The sequence below is a fragment of the Mustela nivalis genome, assembly GCF_964662115.1.
Source record: "Mustela nivalis genome assembly, chromosome: 2".
NCBI lineage: Eukaryota > Metazoa > Chordata > Mammalia > Carnivora > Mustelidae > Mustela > Mustela nivalis.
Window position 1 is genome coordinate 146,285,384 of NC_139021.1, and position 21,977 is coordinate 146,307,360.

The 21,977-nt window shown below is 38.3% G+C and overlaps 1 protein-coding gene across 12 annotated transcripts in view; it reads right to left on the reverse strand.

Annotated features, from left to right (window-relative positions):
* PTPN20 (protein tyrosine phosphatase non-receptor type 20) overlaps positions 1-21,977 on the reverse strand; it is a 149,148-nt gene that overhangs the window by 48,424 nt on the left and 78,747 nt on the right. For 11 of the 12 annotated variants that reach the window (XM_082718419.1, XM_082718424.1, XM_082718414.1 and 8 more), the window contains 2 exons: positions 18,877-18,967; positions 2,592-2,926 (listed from right to left, as the gene is read on the reverse strand). In XM_082718419.1, coding sequence (XP_082574545.1) covers positions 2,592-2,926; positions 18,877-18,967 — 426 coding nt within the window. The remainder of the gene's footprint in view (positions 1-2,591; positions 2,927-18,876; positions 18,968-21,977) is intronic. The other variant, XM_082718425.1, reaches the window with a different exon arrangement.

Consider the following 21,977-nt stretch of genomic DNA (forward strand, 5'->3'; position numbering starts at 1 on the left):
CTGCCTATATTCTTCAAGCAGGCTGTCTTTCTTCTTCCATAATATGTGCCTCACCAGTCAGCTGGAACTTCCTTTCCCACTAGACCATAAGCACTCTAAGAGCTGAGACTGTGTGTGTGTTCTGTCTCTGGCACCTGGTACAACACCTGGTTAACATGGGAGGGAATCAGCAAGTCCTGGGGGACTGAGGGCTGAGGTGAGTTTCCAGGTGCACAACCAAGCGCAAGGGCTAGCACACAGCCAGCAAGCGTCAGCCATCATTCTTGGCCCCTCTGGTTACCACCTATGCGCAGATCCTCCTCATACCTTTCAATTCCATCTTTCCCTCCCACCCTACTCCTTTAACTTGTCAGCCTCTCCCCTTGCACACAGGTGCCCCATCTCCTAGTAAACTCTTTGAAATCCTCTTCATTTCCCTAAACGCTTCCTCCCTTTCCTTCCTTGCCTCACAGCACTTCTTTCTCTGCAGCCTCTCCCCCACCCCAACCCCGCCATGGAGGCCACCTATTCTCCCGTCTCCAGGTCCCACAGAGCATAGAGATTAGGTTGGGTACTCCTTGATGCCCATTCCTGTTTCCAATCCACCATTTCTTCTTGTGAAAAACCCCACTCCCTTTTGAGTCTCATACCCTTTAGCTTCATACCTTCACCCTCTCATTGCTATGACCCAGTGGCTTTAGCCTCCAGTCCATCTGCCACATTTACTGAAGACCCTGACCTTCCCTCTCCCACAGGCTCTGACATCATCCAGGGCAAACCTGAAGTCTCAACAGCCCAACGGACACTCTAACCTCATAGCATTTATATTTCTCTCTTGCAAAGGAGACTACTCGTTTCTTCTAGTCCTCACAGTGATGGTCACTCCCTGAACTTATCATTACCTATAATGTCCAGTATCAAAAATTTTCCAGTTTTTAAACTCCAACATCAGTTTCTGACCAGAAGATCATCTGCTACCACCTCATTTGTGCCTCACTCCTACTCCAACAACAAGGTGACCAAATGGAGTTCCTCCGTCCTTTATATCCTCCACTTGCTCTTACTTGACTGGCTCGTGGTTCCATTTGTGGCCCTAAATTTAGATTTCATGGCTGATTATCTGAATCATGTTCCTACCAAATCGTTAACACCCTTCATCCTTTGAATCTTACCACACGTAGTGGACAACATCTGGGTCAGTTCCATAACCTGTGCTCAGGAATCCCATAGTTAGGCTGCTGGGAAGAAAATAATCATGTAGGTATATATTTTATTGCTATTGAAAATTTATGGGTTCCAACTTCAGCACTTCCAGCAACCTTTTTCTTAGTTATTGTTTGGACTCCAATCAACTTCTTTGGTGATGACTCATCACTCTTAACAGACTTCTTGTTTAACTCTCATCCCCTTCATTCCTCTCAAACACATGTATCACCTACTTGCTAATTAAATCCACTTAGAGCAATGGAATTCATCACTTTCTCCTATAAACCATTCCTTTTATATTTTTTGAATCTATTAAAGCAAGAAATTTATGAGTTTTAGATTTTAGAAATTATCACTTCCCAAGAGAACTTTCTACAATGATGCAAATGTTCTGAATCTGTGCTGCCCAATATGATAGCCACTAGTGACATGTAACTAAACAATAGAAATATGGCTACTGTAAGTGAGACACTGAATTAAATTTAAGCTTAAATAGCCACATGTAGCTAATTGTATTGGATAGCTTAATTTTGACTGCTCATAAAAAAACGTTACGAGTCATAAGCCCCATATAAGTCAGCCAATCTGATATGAAAAAACACCAAAGTCTCTGCTTTCCATCTCAATACCAACCGCCTTGACTGATCATGGCACCTGCTTATTGAAATTCTTCAATGTCTCCTAATTATCTTCATAAAGAAGTTTGTGCTCCTTAGCCAACATCCAAGATATTTCATGTTCTGACTGCTCCCTGCTTACTTTCTATAGCCTCATCTCACCTCTCATTATTCCTTGGCATTAAACTTTTACCTTCCTGAAACACTTAATTACCTGCAATCCTCTATATATACCCCCATGCTATTTTAGATCTTGATTACCTACTTTTTCTTTCCATCTTTTTCATTTGAGTAGTTCTCAATCCATATGTTCCCTCCTCCAGCAAACCTTCCCCCAAGCCATACATGAAGCTATGTACTTCCCTTCCAGGCCTTCAAAGCATCCCTCATTACCATGGAGCACAGTAACTGAAAGTATCAGTAAGCATACCCATATCTCCAATAATCAGTACGGCTGTGATTGTACCTGACACAGTGGTTAGAAATATACCTTAAAGACTCCATACACCTCTGTCACACTCAACAGAAGCAGCCAAAGGACATCCCAGGATTAGGCAACTTCCAATACTGTTGCTCCCTGCCCCACCTCCCGTTTAGGTTTTTCATCTCTCCAGTCAGTTTGGTTAAGAAGCTAGACACAGTGGTGTCTTAGTTTCTGGTATCAGGGAGCATTAAAAACAAGTTACTCAAAAAAGTATCCCCAATCTATAACACATCCTAATCCTAACTTCTCATCCTGACAGGTGGCTTATCTTAATATCGCTCCTACTGATTTTTTTTTAAACTTACAGACTTCTTCACAACTTGAAGTATTCGGATGATGAAATATTGAAGTATCTGATAGTTCTCCAGGAAGATGCGACAATTTTTCAGTTCCATAGGCTTCTTCATAGAAATGGGCCAGTAATGGTGGCATTTGATAATTCCACCTTCTATCTCTCTGGTTATCATAACAATAACATTAGAGTTATTCTCTAAAACCATTTGCCAAAAGTCATCTGTGGTACTTGGCAGTGGTCCTTGTGAAGCAATATAAAAATACTCTTCTCCAGAATTGACTATTCTAATATAGCTAGCATTGATGTAGTCCTTGTTTTCTCCAAGAGGAACACGTGTTGAATCATCTGTCATAAAAACAGAAATATCTGGTAGATAAAGGAAAAGTAGGAGATATAATACACCCAGATTCATGAATGTATTTCATACTGGTAAATCCATTTCTCTCTTTGACCAGGATACAAGATGGTGTAAGAGGAGTTATATGAGTCCATAAATTTAAATTCTTCCCCCTCCCCCAAACCTGTTAGCATGACCTACAAAATACACAATGAGGAATGTTTTTTGTTTTTATCTGCTTCTCCGAAACAGAGATAGATGCCATCAGTGTCCAGACACTTAGGAAGATTTCTGTTAGGTATGGCATAGGTAGGATTAAACCAAGTCTGCAAATGAACACAGCAAAGGAGGAACCCTGTCTGAGGGAGTAAGTGAATGCAATTCTCCTACAAATCCAGAGAACCTGAAAGCCCAGAGCCGTAGGGGCCAGCAAAACAAACAAACAAACAAACAAACAATGATAGTTGGTCAGTTGCAGACCCAAGGATTAATGGAGTTCTACCAATGTCCCTAGTACATGGCAGCCAACTTTTATGTCCATCCTCACCATTCACTAGGTGAAGCAGCATGCTAATCAAAGTAAAGATATTGTGGCAAAATGGTGTTATGAAGGGATTTGGTCCAAGTAACATGGAACTCACCTAACATGGACTCTTGCAACAAATATGAAAGAGGAATCCCACTACTTGGCCTACTCATAAATATCACTTGGCCCAGAGCTCTTTTTTCATTCTATATAGACAGGTGGATCTCTGTCTTGACCACTGCTTCTACACAGACAATAAATGCCCTCAGTGAAGGATGGACCTTCCCTACCATGCAGTAGTTTCACCAGTAGCCCCTCTCTATTGCTCAAGGGTCTTGTGGACCACTTATCTGGCCAACAGAGTATGTCCAAGGTAACTAAACAGGGCCTTACATAGTTTCTGACAGAACTCTTCTCAGATTCCAACACAGCAAATGTAAACTTCCCCTTGTAAATATGAACAAATTGGAAATACAATCACTAGATATATAAAGATAGCCAGTTCCTCACAAAAAGAGACAATTTTTAAAAATCATATCAAATGTTTTCCTTTCTATAAGAGGGAAGAATACTTTAAAAAATTCCTATATTTATTTAAAACAAAATCTGAAAGAATATTATTATTTAAAAGAATAACATACATCTATGGTTACTGACATGTTATATTATTAAATTATAAAAGAGGTAACAAAAGTATTACAGTAAGATCTTTCACATGTATGTATGTACACATATATAGACATATATATAAATACATCATATACAAACATATAATAATAAACCTGTCAGGTATGGGCTGCTGACAAAATGTGAAAATAAATTAAAAAATAAATAAAATAGTGGCTATTTTATAATCTAAATTTTTATAGTGAACATATACTACTTTATAGCAGAAAGCATTTTTTATTTTTGAAAAAGAGGTTAAATGTGTGAAAATTAAACAATCTAAAATAATAACAGCTTGCTTTCAAATAAAAATCACAATCACTCAATTGGACATGGGGAGTTAGAGAGGAAAAGGGAGTTGGGGGAAATTGGAAGGGGAAGTGAATCATGAGAGACTATGGACTCTGAAAAGCAATCTGAGGGGTTTGAAGTGGCAGGGGGATGGGAGGTTGGGGTACCAGGTGGTGGGTATTATAGAGGACATGGATTGCATGGAGCACTGGGTGTGGTGAAAAAATAATGAATACTGTTATGCTGAAAATAAATTTAAAAAAGAAACTTCTGAAGTGAGTAGTGAATGGAAAAAAAAAGTCAGTGATTTAGAAAACTGGCTCAAGGAATTTTTCCATAACTCAGGAAAAAAGACAAAAAACATGATGACAATATTAAAATGTTAAAGCATACAGAGCATGTAAAGAAAATACATAAAGGGAATTTCAGAAGCAAACTATGGAATACACAGCAGGAAAGAAAGAACTCAAGCGATCATAGGAGAAATGTTCCCCCAAAAGGAGAGACAACTGTAGAATTTAATGCAAACATCCACTCCAGGTCCAGGCAACATGTATGCGCTCTGCGAATATCACCCATCTGAACTTCAAAACAATCTTTTGAATGAAGTACATTATTCATTCTTTTCAGAGAAGAAATCCTTACTCAAAGTGGCTAATAATTTGTTCTGTATAATGCAGCAATTCTTCTAGACTTCATGATCCACAAGTAAGTCCCTGATCTGCTACCCCTCAAGGAAGACCAAGTTTGTGGATGGAAAGACCACATCAAAAGCCAAACAAAATTACTGAAGACAGCCACTAAGACCACAAGACTAGCAGAGCATAAGGTCACAGACACAGGAAGCAAAACTTTGCTACTGGATCACTAGAGGTCTCTGAGAGTCATACCACTCCCAGTTCTGGGCCTCGTTCCTGAATCCTGGCTATGGCAGAAATCGCAACATAAACTGGGTGCTAATCTGGAGCATATGCAAGCTTCCAGCCCTCTGAGGTGCTGCCACCTAGCTGGCACTCAAAAAGCCATTTCACTGCCCTATCAAGCCAGCTGTTTCAGAAGGATGAGGAATATGTTGAGACCAGTGAATTCCACAAGCATGTGCCCACTGCCACAAACCAGTTGACTTAAGGTGAGCTCCTTGGACAGAAGAATGCTATGTGGACTACCATGATGTTAGATAAGGCATTCTGCGTGTCCATGGATGGCAGATTTGGTAGAAGTACTACATGGAGGGAAGGCAAATCCATATAGTATCTATTATGTAAGAAAAGCACTAAAAAAAAGCACTGTTCCTTCTGTGATAGAAGTGTAATCAACCTGTCATCAGGTATTGGCTGAACACCCTGGGAAGCGGTGTCATGTTGGGGCCACAGTTTTGAGATCTGTAGTGGGCAAACTGGACACTCAACAGTGATCATAACAAGGTCTGCCTTGGTGACTAGAAGTTCACGTTGCTGAGTCTATTTATTCATAACTTCTATTCCCACCATCATTTCCACTTTGTTCATGAATCCATTGGGTAACAATGGGATTGGCTGAGAAAGAGACTGACTGGTATGCACAGAATGCGTCATTCTATCCACCTGATTATTAAAATTCTCTCCTTAAGTAACCTTTCAATGAACATTTACATATCACACAAATATGTTCATGGTTTTTGCCCATTCAGAGAGGTCTACCTACACATCTCTTCCTCAGATCTCCTTATAACCAACCTTCCAATCATGTTCCTTCCAAGTCACTGACCATCCAGCAAGGCCACTGGCCACAGTCCCTGGATTGGTACAGATTTGTACCTCTGCCCATTGCACCTAAGCAAAATGGACAACCAAGTATACTACTAAAAGTTCTACCATTTGGAAATATTTCCTTTCATCACTGTCTTTCAAGGATGTCCCCTCCAAAAAGGCTATAGTGTTGCTGCTGTCTACTTATAGGTGGTGTCTCCATATGGTGCAGAACCATCTGTAAACCACATTCTAGTTGTCTCTTCCTTGGTACTCATGAGGCCGCAGATGTAGACTGGAAGAGAATAGGTAATGTAAGAGGAATGGGGACCGTGGTGGACATTTTGCCTCCTTCATCTAACTTGTTCCTGCCTTCAACGCCTGCCCAAACCCAATCTTGTATATACCACTTCAATTTGATGATGGAATGCTGCTGTGCACGCTCTACTTTCCAGTTTGATGGTCTGTGGTTAAGTGTTCAGTCTCTACAAATATGCCACAGCAAGGCAAAAACTGTTCCTTAAAACAAGAGTAGTTATACAGATACTGGCAGGCCTTTGTTCTAAAGGCCCATGGCCTGAGCTGAGATTCACCTGTAGGGGCCTGTCACAGGCTTCAAACAGTATCCCTAGCTGCCCCTGCCACCGCATCCACTGGACCATATGGTCCAAGTGACAGAGCAACTTGCACAGCAGCCTGGATGTGTTGTAGAGCTTTCTCTTATTCTGGGCCTCACTCAGAACTAGTCTTAGTAAAATGAGCTAGGGTGCACACCAAAATGAGAAATATATTGTCTTCAAAGTCCAAAGAGGTCACTTAGGCATTGTACCTTTTTGGGCTATAGGAGGGGCTAAATGCAACACCTTCTCTTCCTCCTCAGAAGGGATTATTTTGGCATTCCCCACACCACTGGACCTCTAGAACTTTCAATTAAGGTAGAATTTTCATTGGACTCATTTTCCCCACTGTGACGCATAAATGTCTTATGGATAAGTCTGGAACAAGTAGTTGCTACCTCTTATTCCCTTAATTCAATCAGCATAATGTCATCAATATAATGGACCAGTGTGATGTCTTAAGTAAGGGAAAGGTAATCAAGATCCCTGGGAACTATGACGTACAGGGCTAGAGAATGGATCTGTTCCTGAGATGGGGCAGTGGAGGTGTACTCCTGCCCTTGCCAGCTGAAAGCAAACTGCTTCTGGTGGTCTTAACTAAGAGGTATGGAGAAAAAGCACTTGCCAGATCAGTACATATACACCAGCTATCAGGGGATGTGTTAATTTTCTAAAAGCAACCAAATCACATCTGGTACAACAGTTGTAGTTGGAGTCACCACCTGCTTATGTTTATAATAATCCACAGTCATTCTCCAAGATCCACTTGTTTCTTACACAGGTGAAGTAAGTGAGATGAACAGGGGTGTTATGGGAATCATCACCCTTGCATCTTTTAAATTCTTTAAAAAAAAAACATTTTATTTATTTGTTTGATGCAGAGAGAGAGAGAGATCACAAGTAGGCAGAGAGGCAGGCAGGGAGAGGATGGGAAAAAGGCTCTCTTCTCAGCAGAGATCCTGATGTGGGGCTTGATCCCAAGACCCTGAGACCATGACCCAACTTGAAGGCAGAGGGTTAACCCTCTGAGCCACCTAGGTGCCCCCACACCTTTTAAATTCTTGATGGTGGCTCTAATCTCTTTGCATTCTCTCAGGAACCCATTATTGCTTTTACTTTACTCTTTTCCCAGATAGAAGATCTACATGCTTACACTTGGCCTTTATCAAGTACAGCCATAATTGGCCTCACTGCACAGGTCAGAGAACTAGTGTGGGTTTTCTGCTTGTTACTGAGTAAGTCTATTCCAATTACACATTCCATAACTGTAGAAATAACCACAGTGGCTCAAAATCTATTGGACCCACTATGAAATGGACCCAAGCTAAGCCCCAATAGACCCGTTGCTCATCTGACTTCCATAAGTGCCACTCTTACTGGTGGACCAGGGTGAGACTTTTGGTCTTCCATAATTAATGTCAGATTAATGCCAGTGTGAGTAAATACTGGCAAAGAAGACTCTTCAGTGTTTAGGGGTTTGATGTGCCCATCTTCATCAGGATCTTCCCATATGTTTCCATTCTAGTTTTCAGAATCCTATTGATTCCCAATCAATGCCTTCCTTTTAAAAGCAAATAACTTGCAAGGTGGAGAATTTATACTAAGTCAGTCATTTACAGAAGAGGTGGGTTTCTTTCAGGGAAAATATTAAAACTTGTAGGCTATTTATGTGGTGCTTGGGGTAGAAATTCAAATCCCTGAGATCATCCTTTTCTTTCCCTACTTTGCCCAAGACAATTAGAAGCAACCAGCCAATCTCATTACACTTGTTAGTTTGACAAAAACATTCTAAGGTATGGAATACATAGGCATACAGACCTTGCTTCTTGTAAGTATTTGAGAAGGAATATCCAGGGATGAGATTTTTTGTATCTCTACTGCCATTATCACACCATGGATTATCACTGCTCTCTTTATTACTAGAAATAGAGTCACTAATGCCTTTAAATTTTATCAGAGTACAAAAACGTTTCATAAAACTCTTCCTTAAGATTCTGTTCCTCTTGAATCATTCTTGGTACCAAAATTTGTTTTAGTCAGTATTCTCAGAGAAACAGGATTGGTAGGCTACACACACACACACACGAAGACACATACACACACAGTAAGAGAGATGTATTTTAAGGAATTGGCTCACACAACTGTGGGGACTCACCAGTCTGAGATTTTCAGGGCAGAGTGTCAGGCTGGAGATCCATAAAAGAACTGATCTTGTAGTCTTGAGTCCAAAGACAATCTGGAGGCCAAATGGCTTCTTTCTTGGGGTACCTTAATCTTTTTCTTGTAAGACCTTCAACTGATTGGATGAAGCTCATCCATATTATAGAAGGTAATCTGAACTACTCAAACTTCACTGACTTAAATATTAATTACATCTACAAATACCTTTACAACAACATCTAGACCAGTGTTTGGCCAAATAACTGGGCAGTATGGCCTAGCCAAGTTGACACATGAGACTAAGCATCACACGAGCTAAAAATTTTAGTAGATGATTTAAGGGAGGAAGGTCTTTCTTGAAACTTGAAATTAGTTCCCTAGGAGACCAAGTGAAAGAAAGTAACGATAACAACTACAGGGGGCAGGAAAGTACATGCAAAACTAGGGAAAGGCAAAAGCAATGAAATAAATGGGAAAAAGATGAAAGCCTTAGAAAACAGATCCAAGAGACCAGCCCTAAAAATCATAAGAAGAAAAACAGAGCAGAGAGAGGAAGAGCAATTATCAAATAACTGAAGCATCTTTCCTAAAGCTAAAGGAAGACTGAGTCTGCAGATTAAAAGGCTCTACAGGGGGCACCTGGGTGGATCAGTGGGTTAAGTCTCTGCCTTCAGCTCAGGTCATGATCTCAGGGTTCTGGGATTGAGCCCCTCATCAGGCTCTCTGTTCAGCAGGGAGCCTGCTTCCCCCCACCTCTCTGCCTGCTTGTGATCTCTCTCTCTCTCTCTCTCTCTCTCTCTCTGTAAAATAAATAAATAAATAATCTTTTTTTAAAAAAGGGCTCCACAGATTCTAAATAAGACCAATGAAATGAAAATTACAGAGTAATGTTCCCAAACTCCAGGAAAAAAATCAAAATGTTAAAATATTTCAGAATGAAAGAATATGTTTTTTATAGAATAAGGTCACATTACCATTGTATTTCTCACCTAAAACACTGGAAGCTGGGGGACAATGAAGTAACACTCAGAAAAACTTAAGAGAAATGGACTGGAATCCCACAATTCAAAAATCAACAAAAATACTTATTTATCAGGGTAAGAAAATAAAAAAGGGAGAGAGAGCCGCAGATAGAGTCTGAGGCAACTATATCAACTACATAGCCTGTCTCTAACCAAACAACTAATGAATGAGAACAGAGACCTCAAATTAAGGGATAATGGAAAGAAAGGGAAACAGTAGAGAGAAACAAGTTTTGTAAAATATAGTTTTATATCTATATAAAGAATGAGAATCTATCATTATGTGCTAAAATGGTTCTTGAAATAGAATATAACATATAGCACAAGAAAATCCTTTAATAGTTCATTTTTGAACCTGGTGATTCACAGACCTGTACCCCTGGGGATAAAAATATATGTTTATAAAAATAAAAAATTATATTAAAAAAAATCCTTTAATAGTCTGGAAAAGGAATATACAGAAGCACTATTACATAGTGGTTTAACATAGGTTTGAAACCTAGACCTGCCCATTTGCAGTGTTGACTAGGGGAAAGTTAATTATTTATTTTAGATTTTTTTGTAAAGCAAAGATACTAAGAGTACCAACATCATAGGTTTATGGTAAGGATTAAATGATTTACTACTATGAAGAACTTAGATCAGCACCAAGTACATAGAAACATATTACTACTACTACTACTACTGGTGGCAGTGGTGATAGTAGTAATAGAACCAAACATACTGAGGTGCCAGGTGGCTCAGTTGGTTGGATGTCTGACTCTTGATTTTGGCTCAGATCATGATCTCCGGGTTGTGGGTCTGGGCCCCACTTGGGCTCTGCACTCTCTGGGGAGTCTGCTAGAGGTTATCTCTCTTCCTTTACCTCTGGCCCTACCCCACACACTCTTTCTCTCAAATAAATAAATCTTAAAAAACAAACAAACAGGGATGCCTGGGTGGCTCAGTTGGTTAAGCAGCTGCGTTCGGCTCAGGTCATGATCTCAGAGTCCTGGGATCGAGTCCCACATCGGGCTCCTTGCTTGGCGGGGAGCCTGCTTCTCCCTCTGCCTCTGCCTGCCACTCTGTCTGCCTGTGCTTGCTCTTGCTTCTCTCTCTATGACAAATAAATAAATAAAATCTTAAAAACAAACAAACAAACAAATATACACTAACCTCACCAAATGTATGGAGTATGGATGCTTATTAAATCTCTCCCATAGACAAGTTGTATTTTTCTAGCCATTTATATATTATAATGGTAAAGTATACAAAATATTAGAAGTGTATTGAAGTCTAATTATTACACATGCACACCCATGAAACTAATACCACAAGAGAGATAACTGAACATATTGATCACCGCTAAAATTTTCTCATGCTCTTTGGTAATCTATCCCGCTTGCTCCACACTTGCCCTCAAGGCAACCACTGATAAACTTTATGAATTACTTTGAATTTTCTAGAATTTTACAGAATTGGAGTAATACAGTATATTAGTCTGCTCATGTTGCCATAACAAAAAACAGGGGCACCTGGATGGCTCAGTGGCTAAGCCTCTGCCTTCAGCTCAGGTCATGGTCTCAGGGTCCTGGGATTGAGCCCCACATTGGACTCTCTGCTCAGCAGGGAGCCTGCTTCCTCCTCTCTCTCTCTGCCTGCCTCACTGCCTGCTTGTGATCTCTCTCTCTCTCTGTCAAATAAATAAATAAAAATCTTAAAACAAAACAAAAAACCCCACAAACTGGATAGTTTAAACAACAGACATTTTCCCAGTTCTGGAGGCTACAAGCCCAAGACCTAGGCATCAGCAGGGTTGCTTTCTTGTAAGGCCTCCCCTTGGCTTGAACAGGCCTGCCTTTTGTGGTGTCCTCATGTTGCCCCCACATTCCTCTGTGTCCATACATCCCTAGTGTCTTTCAAGTGTCCTAACTTCTCTTCTGACAAGAGTTTCAGGCAGATTGGATTAGGGACCTGAAGGGCCTCACTTTGTTTTAATCACCTCCTTAAAGGCCTATCTCTAAGAACTGTCACATTTTGAGGTACTAGGATTAAGACTTTAACAAAGGAATCTTGAAATAACACAGTTCAGTCGATAATGTACAGTACATACTCTTTTGATTGGCTTCTTTCACTCCACATCATTTTGAGATTCATCCTTGCTGCTGCCTGTATCATTAGTTTACTATTTTTTAGAGCTGAGTGTTATCCAATGAATGGGCATACCAAATTTGTTTATCCACTCTCTTGTTGATGGATACTGGGTTGTTTTCAGGTTTTTGCTTTTGCAAAGAAAACTGATATGAACATTAATATATGTGTCTATATGTAGATACATTCTTCAATTTCTCTTAGGTAAATACACAGGAGTAGAAATGCTAACTCCTGTGGTAGACACATGCTTAATATTATAAGAAATTGTTAAACTCTTCTATTGTAGCAGATGTGAAGTGTATCTTACTATAGTTTTTTGTTTTCCTAATGATTAATGACGTTGAACAGCTTTTCAATATTTGTCACCCATACATCTTCTTTGAAGCAGCCACTTAAGTCTTTTTCTCATTTATTGTTGGGTTATTTGTCCTCTTATTGAGTTGTAGAAATTCTTTATATATATATATATATTTAATACAAGTCAGTATTTAAAATATATAGATTAGACCTGTACCCCTGGGGATAAAAATATATGTTTATAAAATAAAAAATATATATATATAGATTATATATATTAGAATATATAAATATATATAAATATATTGTCAGATAAATGTTTTGAATGTATTTTTCTCCTAGTCTGTTGCTTGCCTTTTCATTTTCCTAACAGCATACTTTGAAGGGCAATATATATATTTTAATTTTGAAGGGTAATATATATATTTGTAGGGCAATATATTATTTTTTAAATTAAATTAAAGAAGTCTGACTTGCTTTTTTTTCTTTTATAGTTTGGGGGTTTTATGTTCTATTAAAAACAAATATTCCAAACTCAAGGACATTAAATTTTCTCAAGTATTCTTCAGAAGTTTATGGTTTTAACTCAAATTAGGTCTATGATCTATTTTGAGTTAGTTTTTGTATAAGATGTGAGGTAAGGGTATAGTTCATTTCTTAGTAGAGGAATATACAATTGTCCAGAACCATTTGTTGAAATTATCCTTACTTCATCACTCTCATCTTAAATGCAGATATTATCGTCTACATCTACATGACTCTAGGCAGCACTTAATGAGATATAAGTGTAAACATGCTCTGTAAGATGAAAAACTACTAGAAATATAAGTCACTATCATTATTAGTTAGATCTGAATGGATCCTAACCAAAAGATAAGTAACAGAAAAGTATTCATCCAGAAGTTACAGAACGTGACCTGTGGTATGTCCCCTCTCCTTTATTAGCTTTCAAAACACCTTTACCCTCAGAGCTTATTCCCTCTGCTATGAAGTAGGAATTATGGATTATGTTATGGAATAACATAATTCAAATTTCAGTAATCACAATATATTAACTGAAAGGAATCCATATGGATTAATATTATTATCCAATGGTCTACTTCAGAGATATTTTATGAAGATTATATAAGATTATGCATTTTAAAATGCTTTGCCAAATTGTAAACTGTTATAGAAATGCAAGATGTTGTCTTTACACCTAAAAATCCTTGGACTACATAATGAGGCCCTTTCCTGCCTTGCACAGTAGTATAGGGCCATAAATATGACCATGCAAGCTGAAGCTATACTTAAGATCTTAATAATCAATAGGACAAATTATAATTATTCCATAATCTATTTCTTCTATAACAATTCACATTCTATCAGAATTTCACCCCCAGTGTTATTACTTTTCCTTTCTTTGCTTCAATTTCATCTTTGTTGACCAATAAACTTTTGATAATTCATTTTTATAAAATGTAATGAGGTTTTATCACTGAAAAATAAGGAGGCAATACAACTACATGCTTTGCTCTCTGTGCATGAGCTGAACAACAGATACAGAGTGACCAACTGGAGACATATTTTAAAAGGAGTAAAAAAAAAAAAAAAGAAAAAAGAAAAAAGAAGTGACATGATTATTCAGTGATCATGATGAGCATCTGTTATTTACATAGTGATTTGCAGACTGAAGAGTTAGACGTGAAGTTTGTACTTTATGCAATTCCTCTCAGTTAATATATTGTGATTACTGAAATTTGAATTATATTGTTGAGGGACTGGAGTTCTTTAAACACACTCACTGAAATTTGTGAGTACTGGAGCCATGGAGAGTGAGGACTTCATATACTTGCAATGTCCTAAGATGTGTGAATCCTCCAGTTAGCCTTCTCGGCATTTGAAAAGAGGGAAAAATTAATTATTTTTCTGGCTTTCTTCATGTGATTCCTTAAGAATCTTCTCTATTAATTCAAGAAATGTGTGGCAAAGAAATCAAAGAAAATTTCTATGACTGTCACTTGAACAGGCTTATTTGAGATTAAATTACACAGTGACATAAGTTAGATAAATCAGTGAACTTTGAAACAGAACTCGGCTTAATAACCATTGATTTTAAGAGAAAAGCAAAAAGTTTCACATGACTTTCCCTAGTTTTAATCATTGAATTTTATTGTTCATATCTTTGCATCTCTTTTCTCTTTAGTTATTACTCTTGTTGTACCCAGAGTAAAGAGTTAATGCCATATCAAATACCCCATATTCTTAAACAAGCTTCTTAAAATACCTGGAGCCTCTTTTTTTTTAAAGATTTTTATTTTATGCGGCACCTGGGTGGCTCAGTGGGTTAAAATCTCTGCCTTTGGCTCAGGTCATGATCTCAGGGTTCCTGGAATCAAACCCTGCATTGGGCTGTCTGCTTAGCAGGGAGTCTGCTTCCCTTCCTCTCTTTCTGCCTGCCTCTCTGCCTACTTGTAATCTCTGTCTATCAAATGAATAAATAAAATCTTTAAAAAAATTTTTTAATTTTATTTTGAGAGAGAGAGAGCACAAGCAGGAAGAGCACAGGGAGAAGAACAGAGAATCTCAAGCAGACTCTGCACTGAGCTCAGAGCCTGATGTGGGGCTCAATCTCATGATCCAGAGATCAGGACCTGAGCTGAAACCAAGAATTGGACTCTTATCAACTGTGCCACCAAGGCATGCCCCCAGAGCCTCATTTTAAAGGCTTGTTTGCATTTATTTGGTTTCTTGAGGGATAATTGCACATACAGGGATGGGAATTATACAATTGGTACTTTGATCTCTCAGAGTAGCACCAAATTGTTAACATTATCTCTTAAAATGTCTAATGCTGGTTCATTACCATGATTTCAGAAATATTCATCAATGTATTTCTGTACATTCTCCCCAAAGAAGGTAGCAAAATAAAATATTTTAATTATCTGGGAAGGTACTTATTAATTTTATAATCATAAAGTTGTTTTACATCTGGATGAACCAACTAAGCATAAAGGTATTGATCCGATTATGACAGTCACTGTTCTACCATAATTTCTATCATAACCACCTTAAGTCTAGTGGGAGAAACAGGAACATAAGAAGATAATTAAAAGATAATTTGGTAAGTTGGGACGAGCAGTCACAAGATGGTATGAGGCTATTGGAGAAACAGTCAAACCTAGCTTTGAGGAAAACAAGGTCTGACTGAGTTAGCTCTGAAAGACAGCAAGAATCACCTCAGGAAAAAAGGGAGGATGGCTGGTTCTTGCAAGAACTGTGGGTTCAAAGGCCTGGAGACAGGAGAAAGAGAAGGAATTTCAGAAACCAAAAAAAGTCTGTGAAAGAGCTGAGCCAAGAAAAGTGAAGTTTATGCCATGCTGCTAAAGCGCTTTACCAAAATAATAACAGAGAGCCAAAGAAGGATTTGGAAGGGATTTGTGTTTTAGGAAAATCATTTCGGTAGCTGCTGTGAGTAAATGGGCATGGAGGCAGTGAAGAAAACAGACCAGCTGAGAGATGAAACAGGCAGATTGAATCTCAGTTAGCAGCCATGGGAACTGAGAGATGGGGGGGCGGCGCGGATTCTGGAGGTATTAAGGAAGTAGAATCAAAAGGACTTTATGACCACTTTTAAATATCGCAGGTGACTCAAAGTCTTCTCGCTTGGGCAACAGGGTGGTTATATTAAATAAGATAGAGTAGAAAGGAGGACGGTCAAGATGGAGGAGGAAAAACGGTAAAGTAATTTGGAAAAAAAAATTTTTTTTTAATGTGAGGCATAGAATGACATTTCCTACCTAAGATTAAAAATGTGTTGTATTTTGTTTCTGCTCTTTGGATGGCCTGAGATAGAGAAATCCTGTGAGTAACTGGCTGTGGAGGAGAGGGGCATTAGCTTCACCCAGCACAGGAAAGCAATGTGGAGGGCCCTTAGAGACACATAAAGAGCAGCCTCTTGTTGGGAGGGTAGACTGGCAGTTTTATTGTCCAGGAGAAAGGATATAAAGAGCCCCATCTATTGGAGAGACTGTCTTTTTTCCACTGCATATTTATTCCTGCTTTGTCAAAGATTAGTTGACCATAAAATCGAGAGTCCATATCTGGGCTCTCTACTCTGTTCCATTGGTCTATGTGTCTGGTTTTGTGCCAGAACCATGCTGTCTTGGTGATCACAGCTTTGTAGTAAAGCTTGAAACTAGTCAACGTGATGTCCCCAGTTTTGTTTTTCTTTTTCAACATTTCCTTAGCAATTCAGGGTCTCTTCTATTTCCATACAAATTTTAGGATTGTTTGCTCCAGCTCTTTGAAAAATGTCAGTGGAATTTTGATCAGAATGACATTGAAAGTATAGATTTCTCTAGGCAGTAAAGACATTTTAACAATGTTTATTCTTCTAATCCATGAGCATGGAATGGGTCTTCCATCTTTTTGTGTCTTCTTCAATTTCTTTCATGAGTGTTCTGTAGTTCCTTGAGTACAGAGCCTTTACCTCTTTGGTTAGGTTTATTCCCAGGTATCTTATGGCTCTTGGTGCTAAGGTAAATGGAATTGATTCTTTAATTTCCTTTTCTGTGTTTTCATTCTTAGTGTATAAGAAAGCAACTGATTTCTGTATATTGATTTTGTATCCTGTCACATTACTGAATTGCTGTATGAATTCTAATAGTTTGGGGGTGGAGTCTCTTCAATAAATGGTCCTGGGAAAATTGGACAGCTATGTGTAGAAAAATGAAACTCAACCATTCTCTTCCACCATACACAAAGATAGACTCGAAATGGATAAAAGACCTCAATGTGAGGCAGGAATCCATCAGAATCTTAGGGGAGAACATAGGCAGTAACTTCTTTGCCATCGGCCACAGCAACTTCTTTCAAAATATGTCTCCAAAGGCAAAGGAAACAAAAGCAAAAATAAACTTTTGGGACTTCATCAAGATCAAAAGCTTCCGAAAAACAATCTGAGGGTTTTGAAGGGGCAGGGGGTGGGAGGTTGGGGTACCAGGTGGTGGGTATTATGGAGGGCACGGATTGCATGGAGCGCTGGGTGTGGTGCAAAAATAATGAATACTGTTATGCCAAAAATAAATAAAAAATAAATTTAAAAAAAAAAAAGATCAAAAGCTTCTCCACAGCAAAAAAAATAGACAACACAACAAAAAGGAAACCCATGGAATGGGAGAAGAGATTTGCAAATGACAGTACAGACAAAGGGCTGATATCCCAGATCTATAAAGAACTCCTCAAACTCAACACAAAACACAAAACAAATAATCATGTAAAAAATGGGCAGAAGACAAGAACAGACACTTCTCCAATGAAGACATACAAATGGCTATCAGACACATGAAAAAATATTCATCATCACTAGCCATCAGGGAGATTCAAACCAAAACCACATTGAGATACCACCTTACACCAGTTAGAATGGTCAAAATTAGCAAGACAGGAAACAACATGTGTTGGAGAAGATGTGGAGAAAGGGGAACCCTCTTACACTGTTGGTGGGAATGCAAGTTGGTGCAGCCACTTTGGAAAACAGTATGGAGATTCCTCAAGAAATTAAAAATAGAGCTTCCCTATGACCCTGCAATTGCACTACTGGGTATTTACCCCAAAGATACAGATGTAGTAAAAAGAAGGGCCATCTGTACCCCAATGTTCATAGCAGCAATGACCAAAGTGGCCAAACTGTGGAAAGAACCAAGATGCCCTTCAATGGACGAATGGATAAAGAAGATGTGGTCCATATATACTATGGAGTATTATGCCTCCATCAGAAAGGAGGAATACCCAACTTTTGTAGCAATATGGATGGGACTGGAAGAGATTCTGCTGAGTGAAATAAGTCAAGCAGAAAGAGTCAATTATCATATTGTTTCACTTATTTGTGGAGCATAAGGAATAACATGCAGAACATGGGGAGATGGAGAGGAGAAGGGAGTTGGGGGAAACTGGAGAGGGAGATGAACCATGAGAGACTGTAGACTCTGAGGAACTAATTGAGGGTTTTGGAGGAGAGAGGGGTGGGAGGTTGGGTGAGCCTGGTGGTGGGTATTATGGAGGACACATATTGCATGGAGCACTTGGTGTGGTGCATAAACAATGAACTCTGGAACACTGAAAAGAAATTTAAAAAATAAATAAATTTTTTTTTAAATGAAGAGTCCAATTGTATTTGTATGTCTAAACAAAACAGCCAAGGAAGGTGATTAAGAGTTGGGTTACCAAAAGTGACAGATGTCTCAGGCTACTAGACTTTATATTTTAGATGGTTCATGGTCTGAGAAGTAGCATTTGCATAAGGACAAGGCTGAGGGACATCTATAAATAACACTATGATAGCTACTCAAATGCCAGACTTGAAATTCAACATGTATCCTAGCATCTTGAAGAATATGCCCAGGCTACCCACTGCTAGCTGCCAGAGCTCTTCATCATAGTCACAGGTCAAAATGCCTAGTACTAAAAGCCACACAACCCACTTTTTATCTTTTCCCAAATACAAACAGTAAATAATCAAAACCATTTTTAGCTTACATGGAAGAATATCCCGATATCTGTTTTTTTCTCTGTTGCGTAGATCATTCCCCGAGTTGAACGCATCAGGTAGGCTCTTACTACCTAAAGTCTTTAAAAGGTAAGAAATATAAATCATGCATTTACTATAACAAAATGAAAAAGAAAAAAATCTGCTCTTCCTCAGTGATCATGATCCTTAAACCTCTATATGGCATGGCCCAATGTTAAATGTGCTGTATGATAAGTGAAGTCAGAATCCCATTAAAAAAATACTATTAAAATATCTCAAAATTGAGATATCAATCAACAAGCTGCTTGATTAAGAAAATACCAATCTCCAACACGTGGGTGGCTCAGTCAGAAGCATCTGCCTTTGGCCCAGATCATGATCCCAGAGTCCTGGGATCAGGTCCCACATCAGGCTCCTTGCTAAGCTTCTCTCTCTGCCTCCCGCTCCCCCACCGCCTGTGCTCTTTCTCTCTATCTCTGACAAACAAATAAGAAATATCCTTTTTTTAAAAAAGAACAGACTAATCTCTCTGAACATACTCTTTCCCTTGAACTTCAATATTTTTCCTTTTCTCTCTCTCTCTCTCTCTCTCTCACACACACACACACACACACACAAAGAACATGCACTTCTTGGGACCTATTCATTAATCTATCATTTTATAAACAAAAATAATAAAAAAACAGCAAGAAAAATATATAAATAAATAAATTAAAAACAGTCTCACAATTTATTCCTTGCCCCATGAAGGAATTATAGCGAGGATACTAATTAAAGAATTCTTCCATCAGGGAAATTCAAATCTAAACCACAGTGAGATACCACCTCACACAAGTTAGAGTGGCAAAAATTGACAAGACAAAAAACAACAAAAGTTGGAGAAGTTGTGGAGAAAGAGGAACCCTCCTACACTGTTGGTGGGAATGCAAGCTGGTATAGCCACTTCGGGAAACAGTGTGGAGGTTCCTCAGAAAGTTAAAAATAGAGCTACCCTATGACCCAGCAACTGCACTACTGGGTATTTACCCCAAAGATACAGACGTAGTGAAAGAAGGGGCACATGCACTCCAATGTTCATAACATCAATGTCCACAATAGCCAAACTGTGGAAGGAGCCAAGATGCCCTTCAACAGATGAACAGATAAAGAAGATGTAGTCCAAAAATAATGAATACTGTTATGCTGAAAATAAATAATTTAATTTTTTTTAAAAAAGACTTTAAATAAAAATAATTAAGTTAATAATAATAATAATTTATAAAGAAGATGTAGTCCATAAATACAATGGAATATTACTCAGCAGTCAGAAAGGATGAATGCCCACCATTTGCATTGGCATGGATGGAACTGGGGGGGAGTGAAGTAAGTCAAGCAGAGAAAGTCCATCATCATATGATTTCACTTCTTTGTGGAACATAAGGAATAGCCTGGAGGATATTAGGAGAAGGAAGGGAAAATGAATGAGGTGAAATCAGAGGGGGAAATGAACCATGAGAGACTATGGACTCCAGGAAACAAACGGAAGGTTTTAGAGGCAAGAGGTGTGGGGGGATGTGTTAGCCTGGTGATGGGTATTAAAGAGGGCATGGATTTCATGGAGCACTGGATGTTATATGCAAACAATGAATCATGGAACACTACATCAAAAACTAATGATGTACTGTATGGTGACTAACATAACATAATAAAAAATACATGCATACATACATACATAAAAGAATTCTTCCTTTCAAAAAATTTAATTACCAAGTGTGAACTCAGTATACATTTACTGAATATTTAGTACATACCCAGCACTTCTCTAGATATTGGAATAAAAAGATGAGTCTGAAAATGATCCCATCTTTAAGGAGCTTTCAGACCAGTCAGAGGAGTGATCAATGTCACAAGATGCTGATGACTGCCATCAGAATTTAGTCATATGAAAGTCTGTGTGTGTGGAAGGAAAGGAGAGCAGAGGTGAGCAGGTTATCTCTCCAGGCAGAAAGGACAGGAATAAAGGCATGGGGCATACATCTCCTCTTGGGCAAATAAAGTAAATACGTGGTAACAAGAGCAGAGAGAACATAATCTAGCCCAGAGGGAAACTAAAACTACCCAGGAAGGCCTTGTTTCAAATACAAAAGAAGTAGAGATGTATCCAGTTCTACTCTATTAGAGTATTTGTGGATAAAGCCTGAGAATCTGTACTTTTCAAAAGCTCTTCAGTAACTCTTGGCACCACCAGTCTTTAAATAAATGTTGGCAACTACTGGCATGGCAAATGAGAAGCTAGTGAAGGTTTTAAGCAGTAGGATAATAGATCCGATTTTTACCTTTCTTATCTTTATGCAAACCAATTATAAAATTCACTTGGAAAAATATCTATAGGAAAAGCAGAACAATTCTGTAAAAGAAGAGTACTAAGGGAAGATTAGTGTTAACAAATAATAAAAGATAACATAGCTACACTAATTAAAAGAGTTTGGTACTAGTACATGAAAAAATCAATAGAAGAAATCCAAGAATAAATTAAAATTTACAGAGAACTTCAGTATATAAAAAAGTGGCCTTTTATATCACTGAAGCACAATTTCAAGAGGATATGGGGACAACAGGATAGCTATCTAATGCTGGGTTGCTACCAAATACCTTAAATTCTAGCTGGATCAAAGATTTATACATTTAAAAAATCAAAAAATATTAGAAAAAGACATCAAGTAATTATTATGATCCTAGAGTAAAACGGGCCATCTAAAGGATACAGAATACCCTGAAGTTCCAAAAGATTGTCATATCTGACCACTAAAAATTAGCTATTTCTTCTAACTAAATGTGTATGTGTGTACATGCACACTTCTGTGTAGCACAAACAAGGGGGAAATTTTACTACATACAGCACATACAAAAGAGACAATTTCGTCATTATATAAAATTACTAATCAATAAGAAAAAGAATAAACAGAAAATTGGGCAAAGAATAGAAACTAACATTTCACCAAAAATATATATATAAAAGGCTTAAAAACATATGGAAAGCTATTCCCTTGTTTTCAAATAAGTGTCAGTATAAATCTACACAAAGTCATTTGTCAATATAAGAGATAAGCAAAAATCAAAAATTTGACAG